At 37.2% G+C, this 18,112-nt stretch overlaps 1 protein-coding gene across 1 annotated transcript in view; it reads right to left on the bottom strand.

Annotated features, from left to right (window-relative positions):
• SPRYD7 (SPRY domain containing 7) overlaps window positions 1-18,112 on the bottom strand; it is a 71,843-nt gene that overhangs the window by 37,613 nt on the left and 16,118 nt on the right. The window contains exons 3-4 of the mRNA XM_004376568.2: window positions 13,682-13,848; window positions 9,322-9,424 (exon numbers count right to left, since the gene is read on the bottom strand). Of these exons, the coding sequence (XP_004376625.1) occupies window positions 9,322-9,424; window positions 13,682-13,848 (270 nt within the window). The remainder of the gene's footprint in view (window positions 1-9,321; window positions 9,425-13,681; window positions 13,849-18,112) is intronic.

Raw genomic sequence — 18,112 nt, 5'->3', positions numbered from 1 at the left:
ATTCTATCAAACATTCAGAGAAGATTTGACACCAATTCTACTCAAACCAGTCCAGAACATAGAAAAGGAGGGAACACTCCCCAATTCATTCTATGAAGCCAGCATAATACTGATACCAAAGCAGGCAAAGACACCACTAAAAAAGAAAATTACAGACCAATATTCCTCATGAATGTAGCCGCAAAAATTCTCAGTAAAATTCTAGCCAACAGAATTCAACAGCATATCAAAAAAATAATACATCATGATCAAGCGGGATCTGTACCAGGGACGCAAGGATGGCTCACATTAGAAAATCAATCAATGTAATTCACCACATAAATAAAACAAAGAAGAATTACCTGATTATTTCAATCGACACAGAAAAGGCGTTTGATAAAGTCCAACACACTTTCCTGATAAAAACTCTCGGCAAAATCGGAATAGAAGGCAAATTCCTCAACATAATTAAGGACATATATGCAAAATCAACAGCCAACATTATTCTCAATAGAGAAAGATTTAGAGCATTCCCTTTGAGAATGGAAACGAGACAAGGATGCCCTTTAACACCATTCCTATTCAATATCGTACTGGAAGTCCTAGGTAGAGCAATAAGGCAAGAAAGGTAAACAAAAGGTATCCATACTGGAAAGGAAGAAGTAAAATTACCCTTATTTGCAGATGACATAATCCTATACATAGAAAATCCCATAGACTCCACAAGAAAGTTACTGGAACTAACAGAAGGATTCAGCAAAGTGGCAAGGTACAAGGCCAACACAAAAACATCAGTAGGGTTCCTCTACACTAACAAAGAGAACTCTGAAAAAGATATCAAGAAATCAATACCACTTACAATAGCCCTCAAAAGGATAAAATACCTAGGAATAAACCTAACCAGGGATGTAAAAGACTTATACAAGGAAAACTATAAAACACTACTATAAGAAACTAAAAGAAATCTACATAAATGGAAAAACATTCCATGCTCATGGACTGGAAGATTTAACATTGTGAAAATGTCAATACTACTAAAAGTCACCTATAGATATAATACAATCCAAATCCAAATCCCAACAAAATTCTTTAATGAAATGGAAAAACTAGTCTCCAACTTTATATGGAAAGGAAAGAGGCCCTGAATAGCTAAAGCAATACTGAAGAAGAACAAAGTAGGAGGTCTCACACTTCCTGATCTCAAAACTTACTATACACCCACGGTAATCTAAACAGCCTAGTACTGGTTCAATGACAGACACAAAAACAGATGGAACAGAATTGAGAACCCAGAAGTAAATCCATCCATCTATGGGCAGCTCATCTTCGACAAGGGGTCAAAGTACATTCAATGGGGAAGAAACAGTCTCATTAATATATGGTGCTGACATAAGTGGATATCTATATGCAGAAAAATGAATCAGGATCCATACCTCACACCATACACAAAAACTAACTCAAAATGATCAAAGATTTGGATGTTAAAGCTAAAACTATAAAGTTCCTGGAAGATAACATACAGTCAAAATTGAGGGACCTAATTTTTGGCATAAATAGTCTATTGAATAAAACTAAAAATGCATGAATGACAGAAGATAAATTAAATAACTGTGATCTCCTAAAAATTAAATACTTATGCTCATCAAGAGACTTTACCAAGAGAGTAAAAAGAGAACCTACAGACTGGGAAAAAAGCTTTGGCAACGACATATCTGATAAGGATCTAATCTCTAATATATATAGAAAACTCCAACAACTCAACAAAAAAAAGACAAACAATCCAATTAAAAAATGGGCAAAGGACATGAACAGATGCTTCACCAAAGAGGACATTCGGTCAGCCAACAAATACATGAAAAGATGCTTGCGATTATTAGCCATTGTTGTTGTTAGGTGCCGTCAAGTAAATTCCGACCCATGGCAACCCTGTGTACAACAGAATGAAACACTGCCCGGCTCTGCACCATACTTACAACTATTGTTATTCTTGAGCCCATTGTTGCAGCCACTGTATCAATTCATCTCATTGAGGGTCTTCGTCTTTTTCATTGACCCTCTACTTAACCAAGCATGATGTCCTTCTCCAAGGACTGGTGCCTCCTGACAACATGTCCAAAGTATGTGAGACAAAGTCTTGCCATCCTTGCTTCTAAGGAGCATTCTGGTTGTACTTCTTCCAAATTGGATTTGTTCATTCTTCTGGCAGTCCATGGTATATTCAATATTCTTTGCCAACACCACATTTCAAAGGCATCAATTCTTCTTTGGTCTTATTTATTGTCCAGCTTTCACATGCACATGAGGCGACTGAAAACACCATGGCTTGGATCAGGTGTACCTTAGCCTGACATCTTTGCTTTTTAACATTTTAAAGAGAGGTCTTTTGCAGTAGATTTACCCAATGCAATGTGTCATTTGATTTCTTGACTGCTGCTTCTATGGGTGATAACTGTGGATCAAAGTAAAATCAAATCCTTGACAACTTCAATCTTCTCTCCATTTATCATGATGTTGCTTATTGGTCCAGTTGTGAGGATTTTTGTTTTCTTTAAGTTGTAATCCATACTGAAGGGTATAGTCTTTGATCTTCATCAATAAGTGCTTCAAGTCCTCTTCACTTTTAGCAAGCAAAGTTGTGTCATCTGCTTATCACAGGTTGTTAATGAGTCTTTCCAATCTTGATGTCGCATTCTTCATCATACAGTCCAGCTTCTCTGATTATTTGCTCAGCATACAGACTGAATAAGCATGGTGAAGGGATATAGCCCTGACACACACCTTTCAAGATTTTAAACCGCGCAGTATCCCCTTGTTCTGTTCGAACGACTGCCTCTTGGTCTATGCACAGGTTCCTCATGAGTGCAATTAAGTGTTCTGGAATTCCCATTCTTCGCAATGTTATCCACACAGTCAAATGATCCACACAGTTGAATGCCTTTGCACAGTCAATAAAACACAGGCAGACATCCTTCTAGTATTCTCTTGCTTTCAGCCAAGATCCATCTCACATCAGCAATGATATTCCTCATTCTATGTCTTCTTCTGAATCCGGCTTGAATTTCTGGCAGTTCCCTGTCGATGTACTGTTGCAACCACTTTTGAATGATCTTCAGCAAAATTTTACTTGTGTGATATTAATGATATTGTTCAATAATTTCCACATTCTGTTGGATCACTTTTCTTTGGAATGGGCACATTAGCCATTAGAGAGATGCAAATCAAAACTACAATGAGATACTGTCTCACCCCTGAAAAAATGGCAATGATTAAAAAAAAAAAAAAACCTACAGAAAATAACAACTGTGGGTGAGGTTGTAGGGAGATTGGAACTCTTATACTTTGCTGGTGGGATTGTAAAATGGTACAACCACTATGGAAAACAGTATGGTGCTTCCTCAAAAAGCTAGAAATAGAAATCTTATTATCCAGCAATCCCACTCCTAGGTATACATCCTTGAGGTATAACAGCAGTGACATGAATAGACATATGCCCACCTATGTTCATTGAAACATTATTCACAATAGCAAAAAGATGGAAACAACCTAAGTGCCCATCAGTAGATGAATGGATAAACACATTGTGGTACACATACAATGGGATACTATGCAACTATAAAGAATAATGAGAAGTCTGCGAAACATAACATGGATGAATCTGGAGGACAGATTCATGCTGAGTGAAAACAAGTCAATCACAAAAAGACAAATATTGTAAAATATTATAAAAAGTCAAGAACAGATATACATACAGAAAGCAAAGTTCTTTGATGGTTACCAGGGATGGAAGGAAGAGGGAGGGGAAATCACTTTCTAGACAGTAGACACCTATTACTTTTGGTGATGGGAAAGGCAATCCCAAATATGGGTTAAGTCAGCATAACCTGGCCAAGGTAAATAAAGACACTAAGAAGAACATGAGAAAAATGGGCAATTTCAGTAAATGCTATTAACATACAAAATTTTGCAATAACAGTAAAAACAACCAAAAAATATGTGTGTGGTTATATAGGTAGATATGGATACATATATGTGTATAGGAAGGCATATATTAGTAAATGCATGTGAATGTATAGGTGTATCTATAGGCATATATATACACACATTTGTGTGTGCTGCACATATACCCACATATGTAACAAACCACATAGGGGGCACAGTTATGAGGCTTCCTAGACATAGTCAAACAACTTGCAAGATTGCTTTACTGGGTCAAAAGTCTTGGGACCATAAAATTTTGGGAGACCAGTTAGTCAACTGGCTTAACAGTTCACAAAGATAATGTTCTACATCCAAGTTTGGTGAGTAGTGTCTAGGGTCTTAAAAGCTTCCAAGTGGCCATCTAAGATACAACTATTTTGGGCTCTACTCATATGGAGCAAAAGATAATGAAGGAAATCAAAGGCTCAAAGAAGAAACGAGTCCACAGGACTAAGAGCTCACGTGAACCACAACCTCCTCAAGCCCGGGACCGGAAGAACTAGATGGTGCCTGGCTACCACTACCAACCATTCTGACCAGGAGCACACAGAAGGTCCTGGATAGGATGGGAAAAAAATGTAGAACAAAACTCAAATTCCTAAAAAAGGCCAGACCTACTGGACTGATGAAGACTAGAGAACCCCTGAAATTATCGCCCTAAGATACCTTTTGAACTTGGAATTGAAGCTATTTCTGCAGGTCATCTTTAGGACAAACAATAGATTGGCTTATAAAATAAACAATATCACCGGTGAGTAATGTGCTCCCTTAAACAATTAACTATATGAGACCAAACAGTCAACAGGCAAAGATGAGATGGCAAGGAGGGGAAGGGAAGCTGGATCAATGGAAACAGAACAAAGAGAATGAAAATAATGAAAATGCTGACACATTGTAAAAATTGTAACCAACGGCATGGAATAATTTGTATAAAAACTGTTAAAGGGGAACCTAATATGCTGTGTAAACTTTCACCTAAAACACAATAAAATATTATTTGGAAAAAAAAAACCTCAATAATAAGCAAATAAATAACTCAATAAAAAAAAAAATGGGCAAAAGATCTCAACAGACACTTCACCAAAGAAGACATAAAACCGGCTACCATGGAGTTGAGTTTGACTCATAGCAACCCCATGTGTGTCAGAGCGGCACCATGCTCCATAGGGTTTTCAATGGCTGATTTTTTGGAAGTAGATCACTAGGCCTTTCCTATGAGGCACCTGTGGGTGGACTTGAATCTCCAACCTTTCAGTTAGCAGCTAAGCACATTAATCATTTGCAGCATGCAGGGACTCCAAAAAGAAGTTATACGAATGGCAAATAAGCCCGAGTGTTGGTGAGGATGTGGAGGAATTGGAACTCTCATACATTCCTGATGGGAATGTAAAATGGTCATGGTCCAACCGCTTTGGAAACAGGTCGGCAGTTTCTTAAAAAGTTAAACATATACCTACCATATAATCCAGCCATTCTACTCCTAGGTATTCACTCAAGAGAAAAGAATATATATATCCATGCAAAAACCAAATGTTCATAGCAGCTTTATTTGTAATATGCCAAAACTAGAAGCCCAAATATCCACTAACAAGTGAACGGATAAACAAATTGTGATATAGCTACACAATACTACTCAGCAATAAAAAGTCATGAGTTACTAATACATGCTACAACATCTTAAAATAATTTTGCTGAGTAAAAGAACCTAGACAAAAAGAGTACAAACTGCATAATTCTGTTTATCTAATATTCTAAAAAATGCAAACTAATCTGTAGTGACAGAAAGCAGATCAGTGGATTCCTCCTTGGGGGTGGAGTGGGGAGAGGTGAGCAGGAAGGATTACAAGGGAGCCCAAGGAAACTTTTGGGTGATGAAAATGTTCATTATTTTGATTGTGGTGACAAACAAAATCAAAACTCATAAATCAAAGCGAGTAAATAATTGGCACTAAAGTCAAGATAGTGATTATCTCGTGAGAAAGGGGTGGAGCTGTAATGGGAGCTGCAGTATGGGTCGCTGACAATGTTCTGTGAACATGGGTGTTCACTTTACAGCTATTCATTTAGCTGTACATATGTGTTTAATACATATTTCTATATATACTTCATAATGAATGAAAAAGATAAGAACTAGATTTGACATTTATGAAGTCAGTAGTGACTTTAACCAGGGTGGTTTCAATGAAGTGGTGGTAATGGCAGCCACACTGGGTTGAAGAATAAATGAACAACACAATAAAGAGGGTGGGTATAGATTATTAAGAAATGGAGTCATATACAGAAGGGTAAGGAGCCCTGGTAGTGCAGTGGTTAAGCGCTCAGATGCGAACTGAAAGGTCAGTGGTTTGAACCCACCAGCTGCTCCGTGGGAGAAAGACATGGCAGTCTGCCTCAATAAAGATTTACAGCGTTGGAAACTCTATGGGGCAGCTCTACTCTGTCCTATAGGGTCACTACGAGTCAGAATTGACTCGACGGCAATGGGTTTGGTTTTGGTAGAGAAGGGTAAGCACAGGGATAGCAAAGGATACAAGTTCAAGGGAGGGTTTTTTGGGATGGGGGAGACTCAGAATGTTTATAGGCATTGAAAAGAGAGATGTTGATGACATGAGATACAGATAGAAATAACTGACCAACTGAAGTCCCAGTAGAGGGAGTTTGAAATCTAGACTATAGACATGTTAGTTTTGAACAGGAAGGATATGGCTTCCTCTGAGATGGAATAGAAATAAGGTAAAATGGCAGTTGATTCAGAACAGCTTCAGGACAAGGGAGTAAAGCTAGAAGTCACTACTGATAGCCTGTTTCTTTAAAAAGTAGAAGGCAAGGTCACCTGCATAGAATAAGTGGGGAATTTAAGCAGCACGGGGAAGACTGGGAATGCGGAATGAGACACAATTAAAAACCAGTTGCCCTGAGTAGATTCCGCCTCACGGTGACCCCACGTGTGTCACTGTAGAACTGTACTCCGCAGGGTTTTCGGGAAGTAGACCTCCAAGCCTTTCTTCCAAGGACCCTCTGGGTGGACTCAAACCTCCAACCTTTCGGTCAGAGGCTGAGTACATTAACCGTTTGTACCACCCAGGGACTCCGAGGCCCAATTAGACAGATGGAAAGAATCACCCAAATATACTAAGAGCCTATATTTGGCTGGAGGTCATAACATTGTAGCTGCACTTTTCTTTAGTGTTAGAAAGTTTTATTCTCTCCATAGGTTGTAAGCAAGAACAGACAAAATGAATGACAGGATTGATCTAAGATTAGCAATGGAATGAAAGACAGAGGGGAAAGGAATTAAGGCTTTTAAGTTTTATTTTTATCTTTGATAGTATCATGCTATTAAAATACTTGGTTTTAATTTGGCTAATTTATCGATTCCAATTTATGCAATGTTAATTTACTACATATAACTTTACTACATTAAAAATAATGATGAATCAAACAGAATTTCAAATTCTCATGGAATCCAGACATTCTGGAGTCATGGAGACTGTACGAACCCCTGAAACTACTGGCCTGAAGTAATCTTTAAATCTTAAACCAAAAATATCCCCTAAAGTCTTCTTAAAACCAAACAATAGTTTAGCTTACCAAAAAGCCAAACCCACTGCCGTCAAGTAGATTCTGACTCATAGCGACCCTGTAGGACAAAGTAGAACTGACACGTAGTGTTTCCAAGGCCATAAATCTTTATGGAAGCAGACTGCCACATCTTTCTCCTGCAGAGCAGCTGGTAGATTTGAACTGCAGAACTTTCAATTAGCAGCCAAGTGCTTAACCTCTGAGCCACCAGGGCTCCCAGTTTAGCTTAATTAGTAAAGAATGTCTACCTTCAGCTTTGTGCTCTTTGAAGATGTATCTATATGGGATCAAACTGACAACCGCAACTCGAAAGATTACATAGGAAGCTTAGAGGGCAGTGAGTTTATGTTAACGGGGGAAGAACAATTCCAAAAATGAGGGTAAGAATCACTGCACAACTTGAAGAATGTAATCAATGTCACTGAAATGTACATGTACAAACTGCTGAACTGGTATATGTTCTGCTGTGTATATACTCAACAACAACACAAAAATAAAATAAGTTTAAATAAATTCTGAATCAAAGAAGCAATTGAAAACAGTAACTTTATTTGCTATATTCACTTGCATAACTCAGAAAGTCTACTGATATTTATTTCAGTTCTAAGGCTAAAATATTTCATTTATCAAGCTACATTTTCAAGTACTTAAGCAAAGGAATTACTTTTAGGCTTATTCAGTATGCAAGAAAACTAACCTAAATCTACTTTCAAAACACATTTTTACACTGTAAAGATACAGAAGTAAAAATCACTGAAAAGTAATTTTTAGAAGAAAAGGAGACTAATGAAAACCTTAACTAAAATGTAAGGCACAAAATATTTTTAGTGAGAAAATATTTTTAGACCTACGAAAACCATAGGCAGAAAAATCATATGCCTGTCGACTTAAATTTGAGAACTTAAAAAATAAAGTGGGATAAAATGATAAAGCCATTATGGTTGTTTTAAAAAAGAATGACCTTAACTTTTAGAGATGCATATGAACTATTTATGGCTAAAATGATATGATGTCTGCCATTTGCTTCAAAATAACCCAAGGAGGGAAGATGAAGAACAGAAAGAGTACTGGGGGACAGATGAAACCTGATTGTCTATGAGGTTGATAATAGTACATGAGGGCTCATTACGCTATTCTTTTACTTCTGTACATGTTTGAAATTTTCTATAATAAAAATTAAAATAATTAAGTGATACAGAGTCATCTCTTAAGTAATCCAACTCTTGGAGGGGTATGCTTGTATAGAAACTATAGTACTTATACACACATGGATAACAAAAGCAAAACAATCAATATGAAATTATTCTAAGTCATAATTTATCTCAGAAGAGCTTTAAGTAACATTTAGGTAATTTTATAAAGGTAATTAATCTCAATCTACATAAAATTCCCATCCCTATTCCAAAATACTCTTTATAATTTCATTTCCTGGTTATCTAATCCTCCCTAATAACTGGCAAAAAGATCTTTTGTAAATTCTGTTATGCTTTTTGGAACTCTCTAGAATATAGGACTAGAAGGATAAAAAAGAGAATATGGTTACTGCATATTTAAGTATAATCAATGTATTTAGAAAGTTGTTTTTTGTTTTTTTAATACATGAAAAAGAAGAAACTATCCTTACTCCTGCAAAGTGGGACCCTGATATCCTGCTGAGTCCACTCCATATAAAAAGTTCTTATTAACAATTTGCCCTGACTTCTGAATGATAGCAATAAAGTTAATAAAAATGCCAAGCAAGAGTTAACATATATGTAATAATACAGAAATATTTTGGCTTACCATAAACAACTGGATACACTGTCCCTCGTATACCTGATGCTGGACAATGCATGTTTTTTCCATTTAAGTATACATTTAGTTCTACATGGTCATATGTAATACCCTATGAAGGAAAGAAAAAATTAAAAAGTATAAATACATAAAGGCTCCATTAAAAACCTGAACAGTCAGAAAGCACTGGTTGGGAAGCATGGAAACATGAAAAACTGAGTAAACAAAGGGTCTCAATAGCTTTCATTAAGGGCTGACAATCTGGCAGAGCCCTACTAGAACAGAGCCAAAAAATTTAATTGTTATTATATGAGGGAAAAAAGTCAGCTAAAATCCCAAGAGTCCACATTAAAGGTAAAACAAATGACCATTGTTTAAAACCTACGATTATATTCAGACCATCTGGAATTTATATTTTGAATATTAAGATGATGTAAGTACTGCACACCTTGAACAGAGAGACTTTTCTAACTCTTACACACAACACTACCTTCACTATATAAAATTTGATCTTAAGGGGAAAACAATGAGATTTTCACCATTAGGGCTTATTACCTGTCACTGTTTTCAAGTTGTAAAGAAATGTCTTTATACAATTTACTTCCAAAATGAAATCATACATTTCTGTATATCTTTACTCTGGTTTCAAATATGTCAAGTGCCTTACAGAGATAAAGCTGGTGTTTACAACTAAATATAATAACTAATAATTAGTATCAAGTTGAAAAGTAGAAAAACAACAGCTCAAAAGATTAAAAACTATACACACACACAAATATATATGTATTACTTTGAACACTATTGATGGTACAAAAATCACAATCAAGTTAATTAGTAATAATAAGTTAATTATGATTAAAGTACTAGAAAACACCTGGCCCATATTATGTTCCAAGCACTATTCTGTCGTTGTTACTGTTGTGTACCACTGAGTCGATTCTGACTCATAGCGATCCTACAGCAACCCTATAGGACAGAGTAGAACTGCTCCATAGGGCTTCCTAGGCTGTAATCTTCTCAGGAGCAGATCACCAGGTCTTTTTCCATGGAGTTGCTGGTAGGTTTGAACTGGCCGACCTTTCGGTCAGCAGCCGAGCGCTTAACCATTGTGCCACCAGGGCTTTTTGGCACTATTCTAGGCACTTCACATTTACTTATTTAATCCCCACAACAAGATAAGTATTATCACCCTCATTTTACAGATGAGGTAGTTAAAATTCAGGGACATTAGTTAATTTACCTAAGGTTGCACAGCTAAGAAGTAGCAGAGCTAAGATTTAAACCCATGCAGTATGGCTTCAGTATACTCGCTCTTAATCACCATGCCATACTACTTCTAAAATCTTATGATAGTTACTGACTGATAACAAAAAAACCTTTCCTTTAAAGAATTAAGAACAGTAGTAGAGATCTTTCAATAGAGAAAGCATCACAGGTGAAAAACAAGCCACTTCAAGGATTTCTGACTGTGGATGAAGTATATAACTTAAAAGCGTTTCAGAAGTAGAAAAAGATTTTATAGATCATCTCAACTCTCTCACTTTTCTGTTAAGACAGCAGAAGCCCAAAGAAGTCAATGTGGTAAGTGCTATAGAAGTTTCTCCTCAAATCTTAGCAAAGCCAGGGTTAAACAATGATTTACAACAGAAAAGGAACAGGAAGATGTACAACAGGAATGGAGACATAAACTGTACATGATTGCCCTTTGTCATTTTAGTGTATATACTTAAATACAAAGCTAACGACTAGAAGTAGCTTTTTTTAACTTAGATGTCTGTTTTTATTTTAAAAAATAAAACATAATTACATAAAAGAGAGTGTGCTATTCTTTTTATAGGACCACAGGAAACCTAGTAGTTCGGATAAAAAACAAACAAACCCCTTGCTCATAGTGACCCTATAAGATAAAGCAGAACTGCCCCATAGGGTTTCCAAGGAAGGGATGGTGGATTCAAACTGCAGACCTTTTGGTTAGCAGTCAAATGCTTAACCACTGTGCCTCCTAGGGCTCCGTAGTTCAGATCAGCAGGTGGTAATCCAGGAGCCCTACACCACCTAATGGCAGCATAACCTACTACAAGCAAGCAAATTTTAACCCAAGCCTCCAGCCTAGCAACAAAACCCCAACACCAAAGAAATAAGTGAGGAAAGATGTGAAATCCCTAACAGAGTTTTTAGTTTAAGTATTTTCTAACCTAATTTGTCCTTTTATATGATCTGTGAATTGGGTTTGACTCTGCCATACTGATACCAAAAAATCCTATGTGGTCTATAAAATGGGGATAATAATACTATCCATCTTAAATGGTCATTATGAGGATTAAACAATTGAATCCACGCCAGGCATTAGAACAGTGCCTGGCCCATAATAAATGCCATAAAAGTTCTTATTATTATTATTACAGAGAATGTTTCTAAAACTTCTCTAACGTGAAACTGAAAAATGTGTTTTTAGAATGGAATTCGTACTTTTCAAAACTATATATAAAAGTAAAAACTAAGCATAAGCTAGTGCTGCTGTTGACCCTGTTGATACAGTATGATTATTGCATAAATATAATCATTTGGTTAGATGTTTAGAGCTTATTTTTCTTGACTTCTCTTCAGAGAATGGCATGTAACTGAAATTCTACACACATGAAAATGGTTTTTACATCTTATAATCCATTCTACTTTTCCTACGCCACTGTCACCAGTTTGGTACAATTCGTTCTCAGGTGTTTGAGCTAGGAAGATAAAGTTAATATGGTAGATAACATTCTACTTTTCTTGACTCTGCATGCATTTCATCTTGTTTAGTCCTTCTTTTATCAGAATGGGCACCAAAACTCAAAGTCTAACTTCATAATGTTGATGGACTAAACTTGACATCATTAAAGCTGTCCGTTTGTGGTGTCAGTCACCTCAGCGAATGAGACGACAAGAATTACACACAGAAGTTCACTGCATCAACAAAGAAAAACATTTGTTACTGATTATCCTTTCTTATGTTTGAATTTTATCTTTTGGTGTAAACGGGTTGACAGCATCAACTTAACTTCAAGATTCTCTTTCAAGAAATAACCATTTCAAGAAGGACATTCTATATTATGGACATATGGCAATGATCTACAAATACAGAACCAATTATTCAAAAAGGACAGGGAAAAGCTGATTGTAAAAATGGTTTATGCCTTTTGCCTCCTTTTTTCTTCAGTCAATTTAGAAAAAAAAGTTCAAAAATAAAATTAACTGTTTATATTTTTTGAATTGCAGAAAACAGAAGACCAGATCATAATTAAAATTCTTGATTTCTATATCTTTCTTCATTCTTTCCAAAATACTTTATATTTCTTTAATTCAATAACCTGGATTTACCTTGTCTGTGTCTTATTATTAGACACCTTCCTTGTTATTCAGATTCCTTTCAACTTGCTACCAGAGCCAGGAGCCCAAGGTCCTGCATGTGTGCAAGGGCACCTTTGCTAAGGAAGACACAGGACTCTGCTCTCAGTCAGTAACTAATAGCCTGAACTCACTATATAAGGTTCTCAGACAACAGTATGAGAGGAAGTATCTGGAAAGGGAACTAGAGAAAATAGCTTTGTATTACATTTTTAACAGGGTGCCTTTGGTAAAGAGATAAATATATCTAGTTGGGAATAAAAATAGAGAAGTCTTATTGTATATAACTCTATCCTCTGCTTTCTAAAAACCTTTTCTCTAGTCAAATCTTAGGATCTTGAGTCCAGTTCTTTGAAGAGTTCTGAAAGTGAAGAAGTTTAATAAGATTAAATTTAATGAGAACCAACTCTCTTGAAAAAATGCTGTAATTAACAAAAGTTCATAACAAATTAAGTGATGAATTCAAAATTTTCTCTAAGAGATCTCCAGCCTCAAAAACATCTAATATTTTTCTAACACAGGGGTCAGCAAACTTTTAAAACTGTGAGCCAACGTTTGTCTGATGTGAAAAAAGCAGGAAATGCTGATCAGCAGCCAACCTGTCAATTGTTGGTGTTGTTAGCTGCTGCAGAGTCAGCCTCCAACTCATGGGACCCCATACACAACAGAGCAAAACACCGCCCAGTCCTGTGCCATCCCCATGATCAGCTGCAGATCAGATCGAACCTGTCAAGAATCCCCCTGAACTGAAATATGGGCTCACAATGATCCTCCTGGGTAGCAGCAGCTCTAGAAAGCAGCAGGCAGTCAGGTAAGGCAGCAGCACCTGCCCCAGGTGCTCCTTTTGGAAAATGTAACCAACTCATTAGATTAAATCCTAGTGCTTTTAAATTCAAACCACAAATTCCCAGACAAAACTGAATAGACGAAAAGCAATGTGAGTTTAATAATCTATAGCGGAAAACAATTCCACAAGAAAACTCACCACTACGTCTCCCTCCTGTGGAAGGCTGTTTGCTGGCAGCCTATTTTTCTCCTCGTTGTTGTGGTACAGGGCTCCATCATTCCTCATCACCAGACTGTGCACATCTCGGCCAAGAGGAATCTGATTCAAGTTCACTTTCTGGGTTGCAACTCCAATACCCCAGATTCCTAAAAATAAAATAATTTAAATGTCCCCCAAATCTGAAGAACACAAATATGAAAGACAGGATAATTTTAAAAGGGAACACAGATTGTTTTAAAAAGAGGTAGCATATTATCACTAAACTACCTTTCGTTAATCTTTTTTTTTAATCTACTTTTAAAAGCAGTTTACAAACTATGTTCTCTACAGACACAATACAGCCTAAGAGATAGAAGCGTGCATTCTGGAGTTGTACTGCCTACATTTCAATCCTGACTTAGCTGTGTCATCTTGGGCAAGTTAGTTAGCCTCTCTCTCTCTCAATTTCCTCAACTATAAGCTGTGGATACTGGCAGTACCCACCTCACAGGGTCAGGGAAAGATAGAACATAAAAATCCAAGAAAAGCACTTAGAACAGTACCTGAACATAGTATGTATTCAAAAACAAGCTAGCTATTATCATCATTATTGTTCCCTAAGAAATATTTTTTTAAAAAGCTACACATTAAAGGCAAAAAGGGACAGGAGCTGGTTGAATGGACACAGGAAATCTGGGGTGGAAAGGAGGAGTGTGCTGTCAAATTATAGGGAGAGCAGCTAGGGTCACATAGCAATGTGTGTATAAATTTTTGAATGAGAAACTGACTTGAACTGTAAACTTTCACTTAAAGCACAATTAAAAAAAAACTACACATTAAATTTAAATGGACTAGAGTTCTATTTCAAGCTCTACCTCTGAGAAGTGAGAAATTACTATGTCTTTAGTTTTTTCATCTATAACGTGAAAATAATATATGCCATGATTAATATCATGAGGAGGAGAAAATTAATGATAAAATATAAAACAATTTCTTTATGCAATACCTTAAAGTCAGTGAGTTTAAACCATTTTGGTCTAAAGCCGACTTTTGAAGCAAGCAGCAATCCTCTTAACCAGACAAAAGAATACCTAGGGCTCAGGATTTTGTTTCAAACTGTTTGCTTCTCAGTTTTTATCAAATTCAATTAGGAAGAATTCTATAAATGTAAGGCGACATAAACACCATGTTATCAATCCATTAATTTCTCTGGACTGAATAAGACCATCAGAAAGTTACATGTCTGGACTCTACTGTCTTGGCCCAAATAATCTGATCATATATAATTAACCCTCCAAAATGGGACACCTGTGAGAATGATAGGTGGTGACAATGCTAATTTCACCAGACAACAGTTGTAGACCAGGTTATAGGGTCTCCGTACTCTACAACTGTGCTCACTGTGATACATTTTTGTACAACTGCTTCATTAAGGGATTATTGAGGGTATCATTGAGAATATCATCCTTTGCTAAAGACACACATAAAAATTTCATTTTAGATTTAAGGCTCAAAAATATGTGCTTCTTTCAAGAAACAAATATTTTAAACTGGAGAAGACTACAGTAATCAGGGGCCATTTTGCAACCAGTGAACTAACTTATAAAAGAATGGAAGGGAGGACAGATCCAAATTATTCAATACACTTAAGAAAAGCAGTATTTAACCATACACCCAACAAGAATCTAATAACCAAAATATATATAAAACTTTGGCAACTTAACAAAAAGACCAATAACCCAGTCATAAAATGGGCAAGGGACTTGAACAGATATTTCACCAAAGAGGACATTCAAATGGCCACCAAACACATGAAAAGATGCTCAACATCATTAGCTATCAGAGAGATGCAGATCGCAACCACAATGAGATACCATTTCACCCCCACTAGGATGGCTAAGATTAAAAAAAAAAGAAAGAAAATAACAAATGTTGGCAAGGATGTGAGGAAACTGGAATCCCTATCCATTGTTGGGGTAATGTAAAATGGTTCAGCCATTGTGGAAAACAGTGTGGTAGTTCCTCAAAAAATAGAACTACCATATGACCCAGCAATTCCACTCCTAGATATATACCCAAAAGACTTTTAAAGCAGAGACTCAAACAGAGACTTGTACACCAATGTTCACTGTAACACTATTCACAATAGCCAAAAAGTGGAAACAACCTAAATGCCCATCAGCAGATGAATGGATAAACAAAACGTGGTACATACATACAATGGACTACTACACAGCCAGTAGAAGAAATGAAGTCTTGATACATGCTACAGTGTGGATGGAGGTGGAAGACATTATGCTGAGTGAAGTAACTCAACCGCAAAAGAACTAATATTGACTTTTGGACAACATGGCGCTATAGTCAGAAGCACCACGCCGTCCCTCTGAAGCAAAGATCAGAAAAACTAGGTCAAACAGAGTCACGCGTCAATCCTGAAACCCTAAGCATTAAATGAAGAGATAAAGAACTCAGCCAAGCACTGAATGGAATAATAAACTGACCGAGAACAGAGCGCAAGGAGAGATACATGCAGAGGTCCCCTATAAGCTACCACAGCACGGATCCGCCATCTTGGACTCCTGTCGGAGATCAGCGAGCAGGAGGTACGAGAAAGCAGCTTCACGGAGCTTCCAGCAGGACACAGAACCACCGGTATAGGCTTTCCCACCCGCCACCATTCTTCACCCCTACTTAGCCTCCTCTGCTTCCTGCACCCACAGTCTATTGGCCGGGAAGCAAGAGCTTCCCCCCAGTGCCACTTGGATTCCACCCGCCCGTACTGGCCAGCTCCAAGTTCCATTTCTTCACTACTGGTGTTGCTTTTTTCCGCTTCTTTAGATTTCTTCCTTACCTCTCACCACCTCCCCCTCCTTTCTCTCAAATACCTGGCTCCGTGCGCCATCTTTCCTTCTTCCTGAAACGCTGCAAAACAGTGCTACACTGTGAAACTGCTTCCCGGCCCGTGCTGCCACGCTGGTGGGACCCCCGGGGCTATTTTGTTAGTTTGCTCTGATTTGTTCTGTTTTGATTTTGTTTGTTTTCTTTTTCTTTTCTCGGCTTGGGAGCCCCTTCTAGCCAGGCAGTACCATGCGGCTTGGAAGCTAGTGCCTTAATCTGCCCAGACGCAAAGGGTCATCCCTGGGGACATTTCTTTTTTCTTCTTCTTTTTTTTTTATTTCTTTGTTTAGTTTTCTTCTCTCTCTATTTCCCTTTTTTCTTTCTTCATTTCCAGTTTCTCAATTTATTCATTTTTTTCTTTTACCCTTTTTCTTTTTTTTTTCATTTTTGTTTTTCCCCATTTCTCAGTCTCTCATCTCTACTCCAATAGCAAGCTCACTTAGCACTCTTTTTTGTTTGTATGTTTTTAGCTCTTGTTCCTCTCTCCTCTCTCTCATCTTTCCCATACCCATCTTAGCTTCCCATATCACAATCTACCCCTTCTTCCTGCCTACCTGCACCATGCGCTGACCATCACACTCCCAAGCAGCACAAGCATGGCCTACTGGAACCTGCCCTGCACTGATTCCCAGTCCGCACTATCAGCCCTAGTACGTATCACAAACAATCCATTCCAGCAACTCCCCTTCAGCTGGACCTGTCCTGCTGTACCATACCTGAGTGACTGACTCTGTCCATTGGAGACGGAGGTGAAAAGTATTGTGCCCAGAGATGAGCAAACAACAAAGAACATACACCCTGCCTGCTCAGACATAAACAAATAAAACAAAAAAGCAGGATGAAACAAACAAATCTACAATTAATAAATGAGGAAAATAAACACTGAATGCCCCAAAGACAGCAGACAATATCAAGACATTTACAAAAACAGGACAGGATGGTTCTAGTAGGCATGCAAAATAAAACACCAGATGACCTTCCAGTAGAAGAAAAGGCTCTAGACCTAACTGATAGGGAATTCAAATCTCTAATACTCAGAATTCTCCAAGAGTTGAAGCAAAAAGCAGACAAAAATGAGAAAAAATAGACAAATTCATGGAAAATACAGACAAAAAAATGGAAGAATTCAAGAAAATAATATAGGAACAAAATGCTAAAATAAATTCACAACTAGAAATCATACAAAAACAACAATTAGAAATTCAAAAGATAAACAACAAGATTTCAGAAATGGACAGTGTCATAGAAGGGCTGAGGAGCAGGTTTGAAACAATGGAAGACAGGATCAGAGAAACTGAAGAAAAACACTTGGATACAACTCTGCTTGAAGAAAAATCAGAAAAAAGAATGAAGAAAAATGAAGAAACCCTGAGAATTATGTGGGATACAATCAAAAGCAAAACTCTGCAAGTGATCAGAGTTCCACAACAGGGGGAGGAAACAGAAAACATAGACAGGATAATTGAAGAACTGCTGAAAGAAAACTTCTCCAATATCATGAAAGATGAAAAGCTGACCATCCAAGAAGCTCAA

Source organism: Trichechus manatus, unplaced genomic scaffold (assembly GCF_000243295.1).
Source record: "Trichechus manatus latirostris isolate Lorelei unplaced genomic scaffold, TriManLat1.0 scaffold00044, whole genome shotgun sequence".
In the NCBI taxonomy this organism is placed as follows: Eukaryota; Metazoa; Chordata; class Mammalia; order Sirenia; family Trichechidae; genus Trichechus; species Trichechus manatus.
Note: the sequence above shows the minus strand (reverse complement) of the source record. Positions and strands in the feature narration are given on the sequence as shown.